The sequence below is a fragment of the Pseudorca crassidens genome, chromosome 17 (genome assembly GCF_039906515.1).
Source record: "Pseudorca crassidens isolate mPseCra1 chromosome 17, mPseCra1.hap1, whole genome shotgun sequence".
Taxonomy (NCBI): domain Eukaryota; kingdom Metazoa; phylum Chordata; class Mammalia; order Artiodactyla; family Delphinidae; genus Pseudorca; species Pseudorca crassidens.
The window spans coordinates 74,187,918-74,212,422 of record NC_090312.1 but is presented as its reverse complement, the minus strand read 5'-3'; the positions used below and the strand labels follow the sequence as shown (position 1 = coordinate 74,212,422).

Sequence of the window (24,505 nt, the reverse complement as noted above, 5' to 3'; positions counted from 1 at the left end):
TGAGGGACAGAGGGTGGTAAAGCAGTGCTTCCTAAGGAGAGCTTTTTTTTTTTTTTAAGTGAAGGTATAATTTACATACAGCAAAATTCACTCCTTTTGTCAGACATTTCTTTGAACACAGAGTCATGTAACCACCACCACAATCGAGATATAAACTACTTCCATTTTTCCAAAACCTCCCTTGTGCATTGCTGTAGTTAATAACCCTGGTGACCACTGCTCTGTTTTGTTGTCACTTTAGTTTTGCCTTTGAGGGAGGGTTTTTCAAAGAGCTTAGAGCAGTAATTGATTGGAAAGAGCCTTGATATAAAGTAGGAGAGAATAAGCAAGCACAGGACCCTTTGAGAAGGCTTGGAAGCAGCATTCTAGAGGGACAGCCAAATTTCAGTTCAGCGAGGGAGGGGATGCTTACCTTCAAACAGGGTTCCAGAGAGCACAGTGGAGAAGTTTGGAGGAAAGGGTAACTGTAGGCGGCCACCGACTATGTGACCTCTCCTCTGTGTTTACTGTTTATCAGTAACAAGAACCATTCCCCTTATTGAAATTTCCCTTTTTTTTTTTTTTTTTGGTGACAACACCTCTCTCATTTTTCTATTACCTCTGATCATTTTTTTCCCAGTGACTCTTGTTTTCTCTGCTTGATGCGCAAGTATTTCTTGAGGCTTCTATTCGGGCTTCATTTCTTACTCTGAGTATGAGTTAGCCCATTCACTCTTAGGTTGCATCTCCTTTTTCTAAGCCAGTGCTTCCTAATCTTTATCTCTGGCACAGACTCTTTGCTGGCAAGAATTTTTTTTTTTTTTCTGGCAAGAATAATTTTTAAAAATAGTTAAAAAAAAACGCAAAACTATCTGCTTAAAAAACGAGGGAAAGGGACTTCCCTGGCGGTTCACTGGTTAAGACTTCGCCTTCCAATGCAGGGGATGCGGTTTCCATCCCTGCTTGGGGAGCTAAGATCCCACATGCCTCAAGGCCAAAACACCAAAACATAGAACAGAAGCGGTATTGTAACAAATTCATTAAAGACTTTAAAACTGGTCCACATCAAAAGAAATCTTAAAAAAAAAAAAAAAAGCAAGCGAAAGACGCTTCTTAATGGAAGGTATCAAGATGCCCCCAAAACCTGTGGAAAAGCTACTAAAATTGCTAAAATTAGAAAGACTGACAATACCAAGTATTGACCGTTGACAATACCAAGGATTATAGAACAACTAGAGCTCTTGTATATACCTGCTTGCGGGAGTGTAATTGGTACAACCACTTCAGAAAAATGTTAGTTTCTACAGATTTTTCAAAGATTTAGCTTTATCTCTATCTCTGTATAATCTGATGATCTAGCAGTTTTACTTCTGGGTATAGACTCAAGAGAAATTAGTTCTTTTTTCGTTTTTGACTGTGCCACACAGCATGTGGGATCTTAGTTCCCAGACCAGGGATGGAACCCACGCCCCCTGCAGTGGAAGCGTGGAGTCTTAACCACTGGACCGCCGGGGAAGTCCCAAGAGAAATTAGTTCTTCTTTTTAAAATTAATTAATTAATTAATTTTTGGCTGTGTTGGGTCTGCGTTGCTATGCATGGACTTTCTCTAATTGGGGCGAGCGGGGGCTACTCTTCGTTGCATTGCGTGGGCTTCTCATTGTGGTGGCTTCTCTTGTTGTGGAGCACAGGCTCTAGGAGTGCGGGCTTCAGTAGTTGTGGCTTGTCGGCTCAGTAGTTGTGGTGCACGGGCTTAGTTACTCCACTTGTGGGATCTTCCTGGACCAGGGCTCGAACCTGTGTCCCCTGCATTGGCAGGTGGATTCTTAACCAGTGCACCACCAGGGAAGTCCGAGAAATTAGTTCTTATGTGTACCTTGCTATGTTATGTGCACGAATTGTTTCAGCAACTTTATTTATAGTAGCTAAAAAATGGAAACAACCCAAATGTTCATGAACAGTAATTTGGGTGATACAACACTGTAAATCAACTGTACGCCAATAAAGTAAAACAAAAAACAACCAAAAAAAGCCCCCAGTAAACTGGGCAAGTAAATTGTGGCATAGTACCACAACAAAATACTGAACATCAGTGAAAAAGAACTGTGATTCACAAATTATGTGGATAAATGTCACAGACAATGTTGAGTGACAGAAGTCAGACACAGAAGAGTACATGCAGACTGCGAAAGTGATAGGCTGTAAAAGTTAGAGTAGTAGTTAGATAGGTGAGGCATGGATATCGACTGGGTAGAGGCCCAAGGGAGCTCTTGGGGTTCTTCAGATGTTTCACATCTTGATCTGGATGGAGGTTCCACAGGTTTATACATACATAAAAATTCATTAAGCTGGACATACTTAAAATTTGTGCACTTGCCTGTGTAAGTTATATCTCAGTTTTTTAAAAAAGTGATGGGTTTAGGGCTTCCCTGGTGGCGCAGTGGTTGAGAGTCCGCCTGCCGATGCAGGGGACACGAGTTCGTGCCCTGGTCCGGGAAGATCCCACATGCCGCGGAGCGGCTGGGCCCGTGAGCCATGGCCGCTGAGCCTGCGCGTCCGGAGCCTCTGCTCCGCAACGGGAGAGGCCACAACAGTGAGAGGCCTGCGTACCGCAAAAAAAAAGTGATAGGTTTTCCAATTACATAAAACCATCCTTTTTCTCTGACCAGTTTTTTGTCAGTCATCTCCAGCTTATTTTTGGCCCTTTGCACTTTTTATTACCGTTACCTCTCAGAATATTCATTCTTACAGGCAATTATAGATGTTGGTAATATTTAAATATATGTCTCACCAAAGTTCTAGCCCCGGCCATTTCTTAGTTATCAATAAATTATATGTTCCTGTCAGCGCTTAGAACTCTTTCATTGCATACTTTGATCTGTCCTTAGGGCTGGGCTCTTTCTAGTTCATGTTTCACCCAGCGTCTGGTGTATTTGTGACAACTTTATCCCCACCCCGCCCCAATTCTTTGTAATTCTTTATCAAGTTCTCCTCAAAGTGTAGACCACAAACGTTATTTCTGGTCCACAAAGGGGTAAGCCTATATCAGAATGTAAATCAAGTATATCACTAAGTACAAGGGTCTGCAACCCCTGAGCCGCGGACCGGTACTGGTCCACGGCCTGTTAGGAACCGGGCCGCACGACAGGAGGCGAGCGAGCAGAGCTTCATCTGCTTCTCCCCGTCACTCGCATTACCGCCTGGACCATCGCCCCGCCCCGTCCGTGGAAAAACTGTCTTCCACGAAACCGGTCCCTGGTGCCAGAAAGGTTGGGGACCGCTGACTAAGTACTGCTTTTTTTTTTTTTTTTAAAGGCTTCCTTGACAAGGAAGCAGCACATTGATTTATAGTCTGGTGTAAACTTGTCGTGTTGGAGACCAACACTTCAGGTAAACTGGTTTATGCCACGTGAGCTCATAATTCTATCAGATATACAGTATATTGATGGGGAGGTAAAGAGGGTGAGTGGCAGGGGTTATAGTGCCAGTGAGTGTGGTTTTTTGTTATTTTTGACCTTCTGGCCTCTGAATTCCTGTTTTATGTTTCCGGAATTCCTTTATGATATTGGTGAGAACCAGAATCGGCTTGTAACTGTAGCCAGGTAGGTTCGTCCAAGCAAATGCAGCCAGTATGCACAGCAACTCAGGAGCCAGTGGGACAGGAAAGTGGGAACTGGTAGATTCTGTTCTGTCAGGGGTGGCAGTAACAGTTGCAGTGGTGTCTTCCAAGACCAGTTCTGCGGCAGTTTTGGATGTCTTTCCTGGCTGTGTAGCCTATAAGTTTCTTCTAAGATTGTTGTCTACTGGGTGTCTTTCCATAAATATATTTTCTACTTATGTCAGCCACAGTAGGTTTTTGTTGCTTCCAAGGTAGAACCCTGACTGGAAAAGAAATACTTAAAAAAATTTAAAAAATTGTACCATTAGTTTATTTAAAGGTGATCACAAGTAAATTTTTTTTCTTTTTTTTTTTAATTTGTTTTATTTATTTTGGCTGTGTCGGGTCTTAGTTGAAAATTTTTTTCCTTAAGTAAACTTATACACACAAAGGTTTAAGATGTAGACTAAACTTACTTTGTGAGATGTGTTGTAGACAATAAAGATTCTAAATAATAATTATTTCACTTTAGTATTTACATTTTAACATTTCAGTGTGCTTTATGGACCATGTGCTACTATGTATGCCTGAAGTACTTGAAATGCAAATTTGGAGAGACTTTGCCATCTAAATGCTTGGCTGGATTAAACGCCTAATTAGGATGGTTTTTCAACAGGTTGGAAGCATGCAATCGGTGAGTGCTTGAAATTCTTTTTTAAAATCCAGACATTGAGAATTTTTTCTGAGAAAAATGAACCTTATGTATGGCCAACTTATGTAGTATTTAATTTGCTTACTATTTAAATCATGGAAGTGAATCTTTACCCAGTATCCTAAGTAAGGGATGGGTTGGTTACATCGAAAACTTAACCAATATTCATGTGACTGGTAAAAGCAATGCATTTGTTATTAGTGAGGAAAAGGCTTAAATGTATATAGAAATCATTGAATAAAATATGTTTGACTAATGCTTGACAACTCTGAATGTTGTAGAACTGTTAATATTGAATGCTCTTATAATGTGGTTTATCACACAGCTGTTTAAAAGGTAAGTCATGTCTCCTAAAATATAACAACTGTAGATACAAAGGAAAAAATTAGTGTAATATTGTTATTCTGTGCCAAAGATGTTCGGATCTTGACATTTTTAAAAGTATTTTCTACTAATACATAATTTTTTTTTTCAGATCCAGTGTAAAGTTATTAGAGCAATACTTGTGCCAAGCATATTTTGTGGAATATTTGTTTCTCATTTTCACATTCAGTGTCATTGGTGACATGGAATTACATTGTATTCATTAAAGATATAGGCAGGTTACATAATTTGAATATGGGTATACTTTTTAATGCACTACTTTTACTTTTTTGTTTTTATTTTGTGTCTCTTTGAATCTTGCTAAGAGAAGGTTGAACGTTTTGTTGCCCCAGTCCCACAAAGTTCCATCTATTTTCTTTGGAGATAAAAAGCAAAGAACCAAATAACATTTATCCCGCCCCCCCCCCGCTTTTTTTTAAAGATTTTTTTTTTTTTTTTTTGCGGTACGTGGGCCTCTCACTGTTGTGGCTTCTCCCGTTGTGGAGCACAGGCTCCGGACGCGTAGGCTCAGCAGCCATGGCTCACGGGCCCAGCCGCTCCGTGGCATGTGGGATCCTCCTGGACCGGGGCGTGAACCCATGTCCCCTGCATCGGCAGGCGGACTGTCAACCACTGCGCCACCAGGGAAGCCCCTAAAGATTCTTTTTGATGTGGATCATTTTTAAAGTCTTTATTGAATTTGTTACAATACTGCTTCTATTTTATGTTTTGGTTTTTTGGCCGCGAGGCATGTGGGATCTTATCTCCCCGACTGGGGATTGAACCCGCACCCCTTGCATTGGAAGACAAAGTCTTAACCACTGGATTGCCAGAGAAGTCCCTACCCTATTTTATATTTACATAATTTTGAGTATTATCTTTCGGATAAACAATAGGAAAATGGTTTGTAAAGTTAATACTTTCATCTTTTTCAGTTACATCTTCTCATGTTTTGAACTTCACTTAATGCAGTATACCACCTTTCTCAATTGTTACTTACCATCATTTGGCTGCATAGGGTAGGTTAACATTTCAGTACTGACAGCAAAAGAATTTCTTTTCAGAAAGTTAGGAAGCTTTTGTTGCTAATGATTCCCCAAAAGTGAAACTTTACAGCTTATGATTCGTATTTATTTGCAATTTTAGTAAGAAGTGTAGTTGAGTGGAAAGATTGTAGGTCTTGGATTCAAACAAACCTGGGTATGAAATTTATCTCTGCCAGTTACTTTCTTCATCTACAAATTACAGGTAGGAAGAACTACTCCTGCACAATGAACCTGTGGATTTACACGGCAGTGTATGTAAAAGACCTATCACAGTGGCCTGTATGTAGTGTAGGTACATTCAATGACAGTTAATTTCCTACTGTTTTGCTCTGTCATCCCCCTGCCCCCGCCCCAAGTCGGGCAATGTGACCAGTGCTGATTGAGGCCAAAGTGCAGAATTTTGTTTCAGGAATAGAAAACACACTTTATTTAGCTTAGTTTACTTATTTAGCTTTGTTCATTTTGAGCTGTAACATGGGTGCCTTTCATCAAAGAATGGACCAGGTAAGAGAGCATTAACTTGCTCCCAATATTATAATCACAACTGATTTCTACCAATAGATGGAAAGATCATTTTTTTATGTAACATATAATCATCACCTTTAATCAGTTAACTGAAAATCTATATAAAAATAAATTTTCTCCTAACATTAAACAATTTGACCCTTTGGAGTTATTTTCTATCTTAGTTTCTGGGATCTTTTAGCTTGCTGCTGAAGAGTAATCTGAATATAAAAAAAAACTTTTTAGTTCCATCTTTCAATGATAAATACATATTTCTCACTGCTTTGATATATAAATGAACTTGGTACTATATTTGAATGTATTCAAGAGCAGAAAATGTCTTCATTCTTTGCATATTTTATCTGCTTTAAAAAGAAAGTGCAGGTTTTGAGATCTGCGTTTTGTTTTTGCCATTAGGCCCAGCTGGTGATGATTAGCTCTTTGTATTTTACCGTACACATCAGCACCATCATAATAGCTATCACTGATCGGCTTACTATGCCCAGTCTTTTACATGTATTTTGTGTGTTCGCTAGGACAACACTTTTTTTTTTTTAACAGATGAGGAACCTGAGGTTCAGAGTATTTAACTGACTTGTGCAAAGTTACCTGACTAATAAGTGGCAGAGCTGTAATATGAACCCAATTTTGATTCCAAAATCTTCTTTTTAGTGTACTTTGCTACCTCTTATAATAGAAGGGGAAGAAGACAGTATTTATTAAAGTCGTGTTATACTTAAATACCTTAACTCAGTTTTTTTAAAAAAATTATTTATTTTACTTATTTTGGGCTGCGTTTGGTCTTCATTGCTGCGCATGGGCCTTCTCTAGTTGCAGCGAGCGGGGGCTACTCTTCGTTGTAGTGCACGGGCCTCTCGTTGCAGTGGCCTCTCGTTGCGGAGCACGGGCTCTAGGCGCGTGGACCTCAGTAGTTGTGGCATGTGGGCTCAGCAGTTGTGGCTTGCAGACTCCAGAGCTCAGGCTCAGTAGTTGTGGCGCACGGGCTTAGTTGCTCTGAGGCATGTGGGATCCTCCTGGACCAGGGCTCGAACCCGCGTCCCCTGCATTGGCAGGCGGACTCCTAACCACTGCACCACCAGGGAAGCCCCTCCGTTAACTCATTTAAGGCTCATAGGCTTATGAGGTAGATACTGTTTCCGTTTTATAGATGAGGAAAGGGAAACATAGAGGGATCAATAATTTGCCAGCTTTATACAGACAATAAATGGTAGAGCCTACTTTTAAAACCAGGCCTATATGCTGCCGTGGTCTCTATGTTTTCTCTTCACTGCATTCCATTTGGCCTCAACATTTGTTTGAATTTAAAACTATATACAGTTGACCCTTGAATAGTGTGGGTTTCCACTGCTTGCATCCACTTAGATGCAGATTTTTTTCCGTAGTAAGTACTGTAGTACATGATACATGGTTGGTTGAATCCGCAGATGTGAAACCCTGGATACAGGAGGGCCAACTGTAAAGTTATATGTGGATTTTGTTGGGAAAGTGGGGGCAGTGTTTGGTGTCCCTAACCTGAGCATTGTTCAGGGGTCAGCTGTATTCACATTTGTCCAAACTTTCTCCTCATTCTATTATTACTATATTTATGCCCTTAAGTAAAAATGGTTTTAAACTAGAGAAAGCAAGCTATGAAACTAATGTGATTCTGGTTCATCTCAGTATTTTATGTTGAAAAGTTACAGCAAATATCTAATTTGTATTAGGAATATATTTCCAGTAATACTTAAGAATTGCAACCTTGTTTTCCTCTTCTGTTTTGGAGGAAGAATGTGAATGTGGCTAGGAGTTTAGATAAGGAAGAAGAGAACTGACGGAAGGGTTGTCTTCAGTTGGGGATTTCAAAATTGTTATAGAATTTCATCTTCCTATCTCCACCCCCTTCTCCCCAACACATACTTTTTATTTTCCTCTGGTTCCCTTGGAATTAAGAATTTATACTTTGTTGGGTCCTAGACTCCCTAAAAATTTGATTAATGGTATGGACCTTCTTCCTAGAAAAATGTTGTATATGTACATAATTTTGTGTATAATTTCAGGGATATGCGAAATTATATATCAGAATAAGAACCTTGGGTTAATATTACATAGTTTTTTTGAGAAAAATACATTTGATTAGAATTAAGTTTATATTTTTTCTTGCTAAATGGTGACTCTCAGATAGAAATATAGATTTAACTAGTCTCTAAGAAATGAATCACCACCGTATAAAGCTTGAGTGCAGTCATCATGGTGAGACAGATGACATTTTCAGATTCCAGCCTCACATTTCAGCACTTCGACAATAGCTTTTCACATTGTTAACAAAGAACAAATTGCTCTCCTGGTGTCATCCTCCTCCTTGCTGTCATCACTTACAAACTCTGTTGCCAGATGCTATGGACTGTCATTACTAGACTCAGACATGCAAACATGCATGCCCCACACAGATTCATTATTACATTATTTATCAGTACTTATAAATAAAGCAAAGCAGTTTTTTTGTTTAATAATAATAAATAGGGCTTCCCTGGTGGCGCAGTGGTTGAGAATCCGCCTGCCGATGCAGGGGACACGGGTTCGAGCCCTGGTCCGGGAGGATCCCACCTGCCGCGGAGCAACTAAGCCCGTGCGCCACAACTACTGAGCCTGCTCTCTAGAGCCCATGAGCCACAACTACTGAAGCCCGCGCGCCTAGAGCCCGTGCTCTGCAACAAGAGAAGCCACTGCAGTGAGAAAACTGCACACCGCAACGAAGACACAACACAGCCAAAAATAAATTAATTTAAAAAAATTACTGTTAATTTTTTCTTAATGGAATTGAATGCTTGTTTTTTTTTTATAAATGTATTTTACTTATTTTTGGCTACGTTGGGTCTTTGTTACTGCGCGCGGGTTTTCTCTAGTTGGGCTGAGCGGGGGCTACTCTTCATTGCGGTGCACGGGCTTCTCATTGCGGTGGCTTCTCTTGTGGAGCATGGGCTCTAGGTATGTGGGCTTCAGTAGTTGTGGCACGCGGGCTCAGTAGTTGTGGCTCACGGGCTCTAGAGCGCAGGTTTAGTAGTTGTGGCGCACGGGCTTAGTTGCTCCGTGGCATGTGGGATCTTCCCGCACCAGGGCTCGAACCCATGACTCCTGCTTTGGCAGGAGGATTCTTAACCACTGCGTCACCAGGGAAGCCCAATTCTTATTTCTTAATGAAATCGAATTGTCTAGTAATGACAGTTTTCTCCCTGCCCTCTCTCTTAGATCTGAAAAGATATTACTGACAGTTCATCTTTAGAGGAAGCCTTTCCCTCTCCAAACAAGTGTACTGACAAGACACAGTTCAGCCACCAGTTAGGGTGGGAGATGCACTTGGGCCGTACAGCCTCCCAATGCACAGATGGTGACTTTCCATACCATCTGTTCATTATTTCTTCACAGCCATTTACAATTTCTCCCCCTCCATGAGGTTTGAATAGAAAAAATAAAGTTAAGACCTAGTTTTAGACTTCTTGGAAGTTAGCTGCTCCTTCCCCTTACTTTTTCTTCAATCCACTGAAGGTTATGGCTCCTCTTCTTTCTAAGTATCCCAGTCATTAGCTTATAAAGACTCTTGCTTCATAATTTTTGGTGCTAAATGTTATGCAGTTCATAAGTAACAGAACAACATTATGTTAGTCCACTGTGTATACTTGAAAAAATAATCACATAGGCAAGTTACTTTCCTTAACTTTGCATCAAAAGCCTAAATAGTCTACTAATTTCCTATAAATAAAAGCTGAAGCTTTGGCCACTTTCCCTTGTTGAAGGCACCTGGTATTCTTTCCTTCTGATATAAAGCAGATGGGAAGATAATAGTTGAAACTTAGCCCTGAAGCATGCATAGCAAGGAAGGCTAAAAGCTGGCAGAAATCTTAGTTTCTGACCTTGGCAAGTCCTTTTTGAACTTTTCTTCGTGAGCTTTTTTGTCCTCTTCATCTGCAGTTAAGATCTTTGCTTACTGGAGGGATGGAAGATTCACATTAGACTATGTAATTGTCACATTGTGATGTATAAATAGCATTCTCCTACATTATAGGAGAGTTTTGACTTATGGCTAAATAGAAGACACGAGAAATGATTGAGTGGTGTAGTTACTATTGCCCTATGGCTATTTTTTTAAAAGATCGATGCCAATTAACATGTATAAGGTAAAGAGTTTGCTTAAATACTGTTTTATTTTATTTTATTTTTTTACATCTTTATTGGAGCATAATAGCTTTACAACGGTGCGTTAGTTTCTGCTTTATAACAAAGTGAATCAACTGTACATATATCCCCATTTCTCTTCCCTCTTGCTTTTCTTGGCCTCCTATGTTGGGTTTGTAAGGTTGTGATTCTTCCCTTTTTCCTCTGGTCGGATGATTTTCCTCCTCTTGGTCCTCATGTGTTATTAACACTATTCATGTGATAATTCTCTGTATGATCATTGGTTTGAATGATTGCTTTCCTGAACTCCACGTAATTCTAAGCTTCACAGTAACTTTACCTCTTATATTCTTTGTTTAATATTCTTATTTCAGTATTGACGTCTTATCTTTCCACTGACCAGTTTTCCAACCTGTCCATCCATTTAATTTATATTTCTAAAGCAGGAGTTATAGTTTTTGTTGGTTATAGTAGCCAGTGTAGGTTATAGTACTTTCTGGAGCTCTCCCAGGTAAACAGTCAGTGAAACTTTGAACAATTTTTTAAATCCATTTAAAAAAATTGAAGTATAGTTAATTTACAATGTTGTGTGAGCTTCAGATGTACAGCAAAGTGATTCAGTTATACATTTATATGTATATATCTGTTCTTTTTCAGATTCTTTTCTATTATAGGTTATTAAAAGACCTTGAATATAGTTCCCTGGGCTGTACAGTAGGTCCTTGTTATTTATCTGAAACTTTGACCATATTGATGATGAGAATTATATGAGCAGAGGCAGATGCCAGAGGTATTATATATACCCCATGATCCTCACTTTGATTCATACTGTTAACCTTAAATTGGATTTGATTGCTAAAGTCTAAGAAGTCAGATTGCTTCTATGCTCGTTTTACAAGTTGTGCATGCTTTTAGAATGGTCTAAAGGTCTAGTTAGGGTTATGTGTTGGAGCCATGGCTGTTTACAGTAACATTGCTTGGTCCAACTGTTTACAGTAACATTGTTTGGTCATACTGTAATTCCATTCTTTAAATTAGAATGGGCATGGAGTGACTTTAAAAAGGGGTCAGTGTCCATTGCTCAGAATACATGCCAGCTGATTGGGTACTATTTATTTAATAGTTTTAGGATGCAATTGAATATCTCAGTTGAATGAATTAGTAAATAGTCATATCATTCTCATTCTTTTTTTTCCAAATTGCTTTTAATAGTATACCACCTCTCTTTACCTCTTCTGTCCAGGCTTTCAGGTATAGCACTCAAAACAGATGGATAGTTTTTCTCTTTAAGGAAAGAGCATATACTTGGGGAGAAGTTTCAAGGTACAATTCGTAATGCTTTAACATTCTGCCTGTGCATTTTTTGTTTGCTTTTTGCTTTGAGGTTTGTGTTTGTTTTTGCTTTAAGCATAGCATAATGTCCTCTGTGTATTATGATTTCATCTGAAAAATTCTGCTCATTAGGGTTATCACTAGCCTATTTAGTACTTTTGTATAAATTAGGAAAAGACACCTTTCCCCTGAGACAAGGCCTCACAAGTACAACTGGATTTTGGCCCCCACTCACCCTTGGCCAGGCCTTCTTGTGTAGCAAACAAAATGCAGCATCCTGCGTCGTACAAATTCAGATTCTGAACTTTGTACTGATTTGCATTTGTTTTGAAAGTCTATTGTAAGTAGCTTGTAGTTTTGAAAAACTTATAGATAAGATTCTAAAAACATAGCAGAGGAGATAAAATAGTTTCCTCTGCAGAGTAGGATGAAAACCTAATGAAAACAGATGAGTTTTTACTCCTAATATAATTTTATTTTACAATTACTAGTAGTTCTTTTTTTTTCCTTCCTTTTGGCCATGCTGCACGGCTTGTGGGATCAGATCCCCAACCAGAGATTGAACCACCAGGGAACTTCCACTAGTTGTTCTTTTACATTTTTATATAATGCCTTACATTAAACTTTATTGCATTAGTAACAACCTGCTGTATATATTCTTTAATTTTTAATTGAGAAGTATTAGCTCATTTCCCATAACATAGAGCTTTGTGATCCCATAATTAATGTGTCAGCATGTCATGCAATTAACTGTCCAGTGCTTTGTATTAACAGTTCTGTAAGTCTTGTAATTAAACTTTTGGTTTTTCCTACTTAGGTACTTTGGTCTGGGAAGCCATATGGTTCATCTCGAAGTATCGTAAGGAAAATTGGTACTAATTTATCTCTGATCCAGTGTCCAAGAGTTCAGTTTCAGGTACTGTACTTTATATATTTCAAATTTTATATTAATATGTGCATTGGTGATGTAAATAGGCCAGACAGCTTTAAAAGTACTTTTTGAACCTCTCCCCACTATTGATGCTGCTATCAATAAAATAAAAGAGGATAAAAACCACGGTAAAGTCTTTCTAAATTTAGTTCCTCTGTGAAGTGATTACTGAAGCTCTGTAAGACATTTATCCTTAAGAATACATACAGACTTAGAAGCATATAATAAGCCCAGCAGTTGTTAATTCCCAGGTGACCTTGAGCATTGTCTTCTAGCACCAAATCAGGAGTAGCTCAACTCTGCTTGGAGATAAGTTCCTATTTTCTTGATTTGGGTTTTTGTTCCTTACGGTTGTTTTAGTGTGAGACATGTTTCACATAGCTTTATTCTTGTTTTTCAGTAATTCTCTACAGTAGTAATAAGAAAATCTTTTAGTTCAACGTTTAAGTATATAAAGTTCAGCAGATAATCTATACCAATTTTAAATAATAGATTAGCATGTGAAGTGTGGAAGATAAGTTTAACTCATAATTCAGAAGGTCAGAAGTGCCCCTGCGAGCTTATTAGATGTCTTACTTATAAATCACTCCTCCTTGTAGAGAGTTAAAAATCTGTTTCTAAGTAAGTGGTAGAAATGACCATTTGTTCAGGTTCACTAACAAGGTAGGTCATTGCTACGCCCACTTGCGGATTGACTGGCAAGACCTTTGTGCATCAATCTAGAGATTGACAGATTGGAACTTTGCAGAAGTAATTTTTATCAAATGATGGGCTTTTTAAAAAAATCACAGTAGAGAAACCTATGATAGTAATTCTCTCAAGTACAATTTCTGAGAATTCAATTCACTGAGACACCAATTGCTGATTGCTTTATTTGCCAGTTTTCTTCAAATAGCTATTGTGTTAACTAAGACTTAGTAACTTTTCTTCTGATTGCTCCATTTATTCCATTAAAATTTTATCTGTCTGCTTAACCTTGTTGCAGGAGAACTTGCTTCAGCATTTGTGTTCACATAGCTAGAGATGTATGAAAGGACGTGGAGATAATCCAGCATTTTCTGGTAGCAACCCAAATCTGCCTTGACAGTCAGTGGGCCGAAGTACTAGGGCCAAGTTCATTTTCTTGGCAGGATTTTCTTTCTCAATGTTATTAGTCACTTAGAAGCATCTGAACAGAATAAGAGTTTTAGGTTTAGTACAGGAGCTGCATTTGAAAAGAGAAATTAACATAAAGGAGAGGACTAAGGTAAGAGGAATGTTGGTGACCTACTTGAGAATGTAGTAGAAAACAGAAGACATTTGTTTATAGTGAGATTTTTTACTTCCAGGCAGTTTTGCAGCATGCTGCGTCTTTTCAAATTCAGCATCACTCTTAAAGTGAGTGTTTTATCTGCTACTTATTTAGATATTTTAAATCTGCTATCATTCTTCTGTATCTTCTGTTTTTTTAATTTAATTTTTTTTTACTACATCTATCAGAAATATAAAAAATGTAGAGTCTTCAAAAAATATAAGGGATGCCGTTTAAGAGTAATAAAATTGACAATTCAATTTTGCTATTTTTTTTGGCTCATTTGGAGGTTTGATTGATATGGAATGTATTTGGACTGTCCAGGAGTCCAACATGAGTAAATACTGCTATAGAAAGTCTGGAACGGGGGAACCACCATGGGACCCAGGGAGGGAGAGAAAAGTTGAAATAGATTAAACTTGAGAATGAGGTGTTCATGGGTCAATTCAGAAGCAGGAGTTAGTAGTCAAAGCCAGTCCTTTGTTGTCCTGGGTGACTTCACTGTCTTTTGGAACTTAGTCTCATATTTTCTTTTCTTCCTCTGCTCCTGTAGACTTTCACTTCTATTCCTTTTCTTGTACCCAGCACTCAGTAGGCATCACCTCAAGTTGGTCGCCCTCAACAGTTTCACCTCCAAAATCTTAAGCCTCAGTGTGTTCCTTCTAAATCACACCACCTTTTCATTGTTGTCAGCTGACGCATATATCTGCAGACAAGTAAGACTCACATAAATGATGGGCAAGACAGGCATGTTACTTTGTGTTTTGAGGGTTAGACAAGATAATCCATGCATAGCCCTGAATATTGTAACTGGTACATAATTAGTGCACAATAAAAGTATGCTAGTGGTGGGATTTTATTGTTATTGCCACCTTGCAGCAGAATAGCAGATTAATTTACTTGGTTGTCTAAGTGAACTCCCTGGTTTTACAGATTGGATTTTTTTTTCTTTTGGCCGTGCCGCTTGGCATGCGAGCTCTTACTTCCCCAACCAGGGATCAAACCCGGGCCCCCTGCATTGAAAGCCTGGAATCCTAACCACTGGACTGCTAGGGAATTCCCAAAACTTTTGCCTTTTTTTTTTTTTTTAAACAAATTGGATTTCTGTGTATTTATAGGTTCACAAATCAGAACACAGATCAACACATTTATTTACACCTTCATCCAGTTAATGCGCCCAATGAATATTGGGCTGGGAATAAAATGAGGTAATGAATGTTAAAAAAAAAAAATCATATAAAAGCACTCAATGTTTATTTGCTCTGTTTGTTGGAATGGAGTTTATTTGCAGTGGTTCTCAATACTGGCTGCATAATTAAATCACCAGGAGCTTTAAAAAGATAAAATATCCACGCTCAGGCCCCATCCTCCAAGGCCCCAGCCTCCTCGCAAAAACACTTACGGAATGTATAAAGAATATAAGGTGTCATCCAAGGCTTACTAAATCCGAATTTCATATATTCGATTTTTTTGTTCATTTGTTTTTTAAAACCTCTTCAGAAGCTTCTTATGTAGCCGAGTTTGAGGACTTCATTTACAGATTGTGTTTTAGTATTTTGCTGAAGAAAGTTTACAGTAGTAACATAATTATCTAGTGGCAAATTATGAAAGTAATCACTAAAACACCTTTGGGGTCATTTTTATAAATTTCAAATTTTATGAGTTAAAGAAAAACATGGAACTTAAGTGTGGCTTATTGGGGTAATAAATACTACACTTAGAAAAATCTAAGGCAAAAAAAAAGTGCTCTTGCATACCATCAGATAAGGGGAGGGTGGGCCCTGTGCTACAGTAGTTTGAATCCCTGCTCAGTAACTGGCAGAACTCTGGGAAATTTAACCTGGATTACCTTTTTTTCCTGTGGAAACCCTGCCCCAGGCTATTTTCTTAGATTGCTAAGGGGTGATTGTTGAAATTGGTGGTGGAGGGAATGTTCTGTAACCAAACAAGTAATGAATAAGATTCTCACTGAAGTCCACACACTGTGACTAAAGGTGGAAGTAAAACAGCTGCCTGCCACCTGGCAGCCTATCTTTATTCAGCAAATCAACTTGAAATCCATGCATTATGTTAGGTGCTGTTGGTCAGTGGTGAACCAAACAGACACGATCTCTACCCTTACTGGGATATGGTTCAGTGGGAGAGATATTAAGCAAGAAAATATGCTAATGAGCATAAAACTATAATTTGTACTAAGTGCAGTGAAGGAGAAATTGGTATAGCATGGGGAGACTAACAGTGGTGGTCTGGGAAGGCATCCCTGGAGGAATGACAAATAAGGATTAAAAAGAGCCAGCCCCTCAGTGAGTTAGGGAGAGGGATGGATGTGAGGCAGTGTTGGCAGAGAGAACAATAAGTGCAGAGGTCCTGAGGCAAGACAGAAGTTACTGTTGAGCTAAGACAAGGCTCCTCTGTCAGGAGCTAGTGAGGTGGGAGACGTAGTGTGGTATCACGGTCTTTGATGTCTGAGCCATCTGTGGATAAGTACCTGGATTCATACTAAAATTCATTGTTAAACTTCATATTTTTCCCAGTTACTGTCTGATAATCTGGACTATGCTAGCATGTGATGTCATACATGTGATGTCATACCATTTCTTGATATTTTTAGCTATAAAATGGCCCTTAAGGGTAACTGAATCCAGATATATATGCATTATGTTTTATAAATTTGGTAACATGGCATAGTAATTTGAAGCCCAACCCAGTAAATAACTGTTTGTGATGTTTTATTCATTCTCAGTAATTGACTTCTTACAGACTTGCTTTTCCATGGAGATACTGTTACTTACCTTCCTAGGTTATTTTGAGAGATACACACACACATTTCCTTCCCTCTTGTCTCTCTGGTCCTTTTTCTTCTCCCTATTTTCCCCTCACCTTCCTTCCCTCCCCCATTCTAGGTGTGTCATGAATAGGAAGGGTTAATAGATGCTCAGTTTTTTTTAAAGTGACCACATTACTCAGCAATATTAGTGCCTGTCTCAGCTAGAATATTTAGTTTGGTGTTCTTTACTCAGGTATACCTCTTGGCCTATTGGTGTCACTGTATGTCACTATATTAAAATGCAGAAATTCTGCTTTTACTTTTTCTTACTATGACAGGAATTGGTAGAAAAAGAGGAATAATTAAATCTGTAATTAAAAATCTAGAAGTTATTTTACTGTGTTGCTTTTAAGAATACATGTTTTGCATTTGGCTGTAAACAAAAGGTGGTAAAATAGACTGAGTATATTTACTGTTACACCGTTTTCGGCAAGAAACTGAGAGAATCCTAGTTCCCGGTGCCAGTGTGTTTATTTTATGAAAAGTCACATGAGGACAAAGTGAGCTCTTCTAATATTTTATTCTAAGTATTTCAACTTTTGTACAAGCTTTATATTTTTCTTTTATGCGTTTTATTAAATAAATCAATTTCTTCAGTGTAGTTTTACATTATCAGAATATTTAAAATTACCTAAAATTCAGTAAAATTCTAGAAATATAATTGAATCTTGGATAATTTAAATTGTTTCAAATGTTGATTTGAATTTCTTAAGATCAGTAAAAATACAATGCTCTTACTGAATTTTGCTCTGAATGAAATGCTTTTCTTTCTGAAAGGAATTTGGATACTGATAAATCAATAAGCACTAATTTTATTTTAAATTTTATAATGCCCTTGATTTTGAAAAAAAAATTTTCTGTCGTTTTTTTTCCCCCCCCCCCACTAACAATAGCTGTGGTAGGACAGGACCTTGCTGGAACCTTCAGTAAGTTGACCTTTTCTTTTTCAAACTTCCCATCCATCATCCATGCATGTCAGTAGTGGTGTCTAAATCATACCTCCAAGAATTCCATGCCCTCAGTCCCCTTGCCTACACTGACCTCACCTAAACTAGTACTTTACTAGGTGAACTGTACTTTCTGTTTCATTCTTATGCTACTGAGTGCCCATTTCGGCAACAACTGAAGTGGCCTTTTAAAAAAAGATTAGATTTTTTTCAGTTTTATTTTGTTTTTTGTATGAGTTTCCCCAGGGACTTTGTTAGGCTTCTTTTTTGGTGGCATAAATCACTGTTAAAATGTAAGTACGTGACTTAAATACTAAAACTATTTTGTTTTGTGGCGCAGGATGTCAATTAGAAATGATACAGGTATTATCAATTCTGGAATTGGTTCCTGACAGTATCATTAACATTTTCATCTCATTGAGTACATGTTATAGACATGGTATTATTTCAGTGATTAAATATAATCAAGGCTCAGTAAGATTACAGACTAAGTCCATGGAATAATTTTTTTTTAAAGTTTGTGCAAAAAGGAACATTTCATGTTTAATATGCGAAGTGTTACAGATGTAAAATTGAGAAATATTGTATGATCTTTACATTATAAAATAAAATACTTTGAAAGGCTGTCACAGAGTGGGTTTAACTTATATTTTTGAGTATTCTTAGAAAAGTATTTTGCTTCCTTTTATGAACAAAAATATCTGGGAAGAAAACAGCAATTTTTGTAGCTTTTATGGGAAGGTAAGAAGTCTTAAGGTCAAAACTAGATTTTTATTTATCTTAAATATACCTTTCTTCCTACCAACTAGTAAGTGTATTGGAACAAAATTTTATTTTCTAAACAAAGAGTTAGGTAACCAAATTGATCTTCATGAACTAGCACCTTAAGGAAGGGACCACTCAGGTTTTACCTTTATGATTTGTCACTTGTACAAAATAGCCCATTAAATACTGTATTTTCTAGGAGCTTCCACAGAGCTTGGGGGACCTTCCTGTTCCCTAATCTCCATGTAACCCACTTAGAATCTCCATTTTATAATGTTATGGGAGTATTAATATACCATTCTGTTCTTAGTAATGGATAGCAACAGAATATTGCCAGATTCGCAGGCTCTTGAGACCAGATGTGGTGCCTAGTTCATTTATATTATTTAAGTTGTACAGGATACCAATTTACTGAAAACTATTTTTTATTGACTTATTTAGATAAATTTCTGAAACATATAAGGGAGAAGTAGAAAAATCTTCTTTTTGGTTTTTCTTTGATCATATCCCTTGACAATGTACTTGCTGAAGCTTATACTTTTTTTCTCTTCTGACCACAGTTACTCCACTGTGTGCCTTAAAACACTGGTATTTTTTTTTTTTTTTTTTTGCGGTACGCGGGCCTCTCACTGTTGTGGCCTCTCCCATTGCGGAGTACAGGCTCTGGACGTGCAGGCTCAGCGGCCATGGCTCACGGGCCCAGCCGCTCCGCGGCATGTGGGACCTTCCCGGACCGGGGCACGAACCCGTGTCCCCTGCATCAGCAGGCGGACTCTCAACCACTGCGCTACCAGGGGAGCCCAGAACGCTGGTATTTTGAAAGCTTTTTCATCTTAATTCCGTTATTTTTTTTGTTTTTGTTTTTGCCCAGTATTAAGTCCTTAAATCTCTACTCTTCTAATATACTTGTTTTCTTTCTTTCCTATACCCCCGTCCTTCCCCAAAGCCAGAATTTAAGGCATTTTAAATACTTGATATTCTTAGTATCTTGTTAAAATGTCAGTTTTCTAATACTACTCTATGAAGTTGATAATGTTAGGTAATTATGATATCTGAATGCGTGCACATACCAGGAGCCAATATGTTTAGTTAAAATTTTATTCTTAATATTAAAGATATATTATTTAAAAATTAAAGATACATTATTTAAAAATTTTAACCATATTAGTATTATGTGTTTGTATGGTATATTTTACAGTTGAGGAACAAGTATTATTTAAGTGTAGCTTCCAAAATCTTCATCTAGCAATGATAATAGTAAGAAGGTTCAAACAAAGCATGGGTTACTGTAGAAGCTTTCTGATAAATACATGTAAATCTCTTTGGCCTCTTAAACGTTTTTCTTCAATTAAAAAGTCTGCATTTTCTTTTTTATTTAAACCTTACTTCAACTTGTAGGAAGTATTACATTAATCTGATAACTATTATTCATTGGCCATCTGGCTCTGAGGCATTATTCTTATAACAAAACAAATTTAATTCAATTAAGTTATTTTTCCATTTTTTGAAGGTCAGTTTCAGAACTTGCACGCTTTTTCTTTGTTATATTTATTTCAGAATATTCTGTTCCTTCATCTAGGTGTTTAAGGTTAGCTAGAGAATTCTGTTCTGCTATTTGTATTTTTGGTTCTTTAATATAGTTAATACTTTAATTTAAAAATCAAGAGCTCTAATGATATTTGAAAATGTATTTTCATTATTGTAACAGTGTATCTATATAATATCCATTTAAAAATATTCCCAGATTTAGCACAAATTGGTCACTATACTTTTTACTAAATCTCTTCAGAAAAGAACTGATTTATAATGTTTAAATTCTAAAAATTTTCTTAATGTTTTAGGATGAATAGAGGTTTTTTTTTTTTTTAATGAGTCTCATTTGACCTGTAAAATAAAAATTGAATGAGTTAAATTATAATTCAGAGATTGCATGCACTATTAAACAACAGTATAACATAACTAAAGGTCTCTTTCATGGAGACCTTCAGTGGAAATGCTAGAAACTGTCCATGTGTTTGTAACACTAGAGCTGATGATTTTCCTTAGGTAAGAAAATGTTTTATTCTACCATTTTGGTGCTAGATGAAGAACTTTCCCTGTTTGTAACTTACAGCTTACCAGCCCTACAACAGAATGGAGCCCCAGACAGCCAGGAGAGGATGCAGTGGTGTCTTTTGCTGATGTTGGATGGGTAGCCAAAGAAGAAGGAGAATGTTCAACAAGACGAAGGTTAGTCTGGATGGCTATCAGAGCTGAGATGCGGTGTTTAGTATTTTAAGATGATACATGTACAGTATTTCCTTTTATTAGCCTAATTTGATCTCTAGTAACCCAGTTCTTTTTTTTTTTCTGAGTGGTCATCTTTTCTGTTCATTTTAAACACTCAGCTGGTATTTGTAAAGTTCTTAAGAGACCTGTAACTGTGTCCTAGTCCTTAAGAATTACAGAATTCCTTGCCCTCCGGAAGTTTACATTCTAAAATGAGAAATCAGAAAGACCTATCATAAATACATTTAGATAAGTAAGTAATTCTAATGGTCTTATTGAGGCAGAGGAATCACCATGGATCATATTAGGAAATTTGTATAGTCAAGATAGTTTTTTTTTTAATAGATCTTCATTGGAGTATAATTGCTTCACAATACTGTGTTATTAGTTTCTGTTGTACAGCAAAGTGAATCAGCCATATGCATACATACATCCCCATATCCCCTCCCTCTTGAGCCTCTCTCCCACCCTCCCTATCCCACCCCTCCAGGTCATCACAGAGCACCGAGCTGATCTCTGTGCTATGCGGCTGCTTCCCACTAGCTAACTATTTTACATTCGGTAGTATATATATGTTGATGCTACACTCACTTCACCCCAACTTCCCCTTTCCCACTCCGTGTCCTCAAGTCCATTCTCTACATCTACGTCTTTATTCCTGCCCTGCCACTAGGTTCATCAGTACCCTTTTTTTTCTTAGATTCCATATATGTGTTAGCATACGGCATTTGTTTTTCCCTTTCTGACTTACTTCACTCTGTATGACAGACTCTAGGTCCATCCACCTCACTACAAATAACTCTGTTTCGTTTCTTTTTATGGCTGAGTAATATTCCATTGTATAAATGTGCCACATCTTCTTTATCCATTCATCTGTCGATGGACATTTAGGTTGGTTTCATGTCCTGGCTTCAGGATGAGTTTTGATTCAAAGGAGACAGTATGCAAGAGTTACAGAAGTGCTTTCATTTATTTGATAGAGCCTGAGTAAATTATTGACTACTCTTCAATCTAATAAACACCTATTCAGCTTATTCAACTCTTCTTATTAGGCATCAAGGATACATAGATAAAATAAGACACAGTCCCAGCTTTCCAGGAATACTTGGAAATACTTGCTAGAGGAGATTACAAAACTAAATAAGAGTGATACTGGAAAGACTACTAAGTGAATACAGAAGGCCACTGTGGGATGAGAGGTTCAGCAAGGCTTCTCAGGGCGGTGGATGATAGAGCTGAGTGCTGAGGGGCAGTAGGAGCCACTGAGCTAGGAAGGCTGTATTCCAGGTAAAATGAATGTGATTAAAGGTACTAATCAGGAGGCCACATGGCATGTTCAGGAAACTCCAAATGGCTCCATGAGGCTAGAGAGTGGCAGGGAAGGGTAAGCTGTAGGAGAAGAATATGGAAAGTAGGTCGAGATTTAAAGGTCATACATGTTAGGCTAAGAAGTTTACACTTTTTCCTGAAAGCACTGTAGAGCTGTGGAAGAAATTTAAGCATCATAGTAATAATATCAAATTTGTATTTTAGTTAAATTTCCTTGTAAACAGTGTAAAGAATAGAAGGGAGCCAAGTCAGGAAATAGGCTAAATAAGAGATGATAAGAGTGTGACTAAATTAAGAAACCGACAGAAGGCATGGAGAAAAAGGACAAAATCAAGGGATACTCAGAAGAATGTTAAACTTTTTTAAGAACCTTTTTGGGTATTGGGGTTGAGAAAGGAAGAGTCTAGGATAACCCCCAGGTTTTTGGCTAGGATATGAGAATGGTGGAACAATTAATAAGAATATAGGAAAACAGATTTCTTTCTGGAGGGTGGGAGTAAGAGGTAGTCCAATGTGGAATATGCTGTGTTTGAGCTTCCTGTGGGACGTTGACATTGCTCTAGAGACAGTTTATGTAGCTAGATATTGATAAAGAATGCTTGCACTTCAACATGTGGATAGAATGGCTGGTACCCAGAGTACTCAAGGAGCATATATAAGACATGAAGAGCATTTGTATCCTGGATAAAGCTGGCATTTGGGAGTAAATCAGGAGAAAAAAAAGAAAGAGAAAGAAGGGACTCCCCTACCTGCCAGAAGTAGCTCAAGAGGCGGAAGGAGAACCATCAGAGAGTGTTGTCATGGAAGCAGAGGTAGGAGATCTTCAGGGAAGTAGAGTAAACTTCCATCAGTGTCAGATACTTAGAGGCTAGGTAAATCAAAAACCTAGCAAGTTTCCATTTTGTTTTGCATTTGAAAGATTATCATTGACTTTAGCTAGAGAGTAATTTCATTTGAGTGGTATTAGCTGAATAAAATAAGAATTAAGTAATCCAAGAGCAAAAAAGGAATTTGATTTGAATGACAAGTAGGAGTGAGGACATAGCAGTAGATGAACAGACCAGATTATTGCAGGATTAGCAGGTAAAGAGCCTTTTTTTTTTTTTTTTAAGTCTTTATTGAATTTGTTGCAATACTGCTACTGTTTTATGTTTTGGTTTTTTGGCCGCAAGGCATGTGGGATCCTAGCTCCCTGACCAAGGATCGAACCCGCAACCCCTGCATTGGAAAAAAATATGGAATGCTTCACGAATTTGCGTGTCATCCTTGCGCAGGGGCCATGCTAATCTTCTCTGTATCGTTCCAATTTTAGTATATGAGCTGCCGAAGCGAGCACAGCCTTTATTTATTTTTTTTCTTTCGATACGCGGGCCTCTCACTGTTGTGGCCTCTCCCGTTGCGGAGCACAGGCTCCGGACGCGCAGGCTTGGTGGCCGTGGGTCACGGACCTAGTCGCTTCGCGGCATGTGGGATCTTCCCGGACCGGGGTACAAACCCGTGTCCCCTGCATCTGCAGGCGGACTCTCAACCACTGCGCCATCAGGGAAGCCCTAGCCTTTCTTTTTTAAGATGTTTATTTTATTTTTTTGATTAAACTTCTTGAGATAATTGTAGATTCTTCACATGCAGTTACAAGAAAGAATACAGAAGCATTTCCTGTACCCTTTACCCAGTTTTCTCCAGTGGTAACATCCTGCAAAACATGGTACACTATCACAGCTAGGATATTGACACTGGTTAAGTCAAGATGCAGAACATTTCCCTACTACAGGAACCCCTCCTGTGGCCCTGTTATGGCCACACCCACTTCACTTCCATCTCTAACCCCTCCTTAATGGCAATCACTTATCTGTTCTCCATTTTCACAATTTTGTCATTTCAAGATAGTTATATAAATTGAATCATACAATATACAACCTTTTGGGACTGGCTTTTTTCACTAAGCATAATCTCTAGTGATTCATCCAGATTGCTGTGTGTATCAGCAGTTCCTTCCCTTTTAGTACTGAGTAGTATTCCTTGGTATGGATGGACCACATGTTTAACCATGCACCAGTTGATGGGCATCTGGATTGATTCCAGTTCTTGGCTTTTATAGGTAAAGTTAATGTAAACGTGTACAGGATTTTGAGCCAGCATAAGTTTTCATTTCTCTGGAATAAATGCCCATGAGGGCAATTGTTGGTTTATATGAGTCGTAAGGTAGTTGCATGTTTAGTTTTAAAAAACTGACACACTATTTTCCAGAATGGCTGCATTATTTTACATTCCCACCAGCAGTGTATGGCTAATCCAGCTTCTCTGCTTCCTCACCAGCATTTGATGATGTTACTTTTTTCCTTTTTTTTTTTTGGCCATTCTAATAGGTGTGTATTGTACATCTCATTTTAATTTGTGTTTCCTTATTGGCTAATAATGTTGAACATCGTTTCATATGTTTGCCAT

The 24,505-nt window shown here is 38.0% G+C and overlaps 1 protein-coding gene and 1 non-coding gene across 3 annotated transcripts in view; one reads left to right on the top strand and one right to left on the bottom strand.

Annotated features, from left to right (window-relative positions):
- MTFR1 (mitochondrial fission regulator 1) overlaps nt 1-24,505 on the top strand; it is a 66,358-nt gene that overhangs the window by 9,111 nt on the left and 32,742 nt on the right. For both annotated transcript variants that reach the window (XM_067712207.1, XM_067712208.1), the window contains exons 2-4: nt 4,130-4,269; nt 12,520-12,618; nt 20,577-20,692. In XM_067712207.1, coding sequence (XP_067568308.1) covers nt 4,207-4,269; nt 12,520-12,618; nt 20,577-20,692 — 278 coding nt within the window. In that variant the 5' untranslated portion in view covers nt 4,130-4,206. The remainder of the gene's footprint in view (nt 1-4,129; nt 4,270-12,519; nt 12,619-20,576; nt 20,693-24,505) is intronic.
- On the bottom strand, nt 23,290-23,396 carry LOC137210773 (U6 spliceosomal RNA). The gene has a single exon (XR_010936707.1). It is a non-coding gene; the product is annotated as a U6 spliceosomal RNA (small nuclear RNA).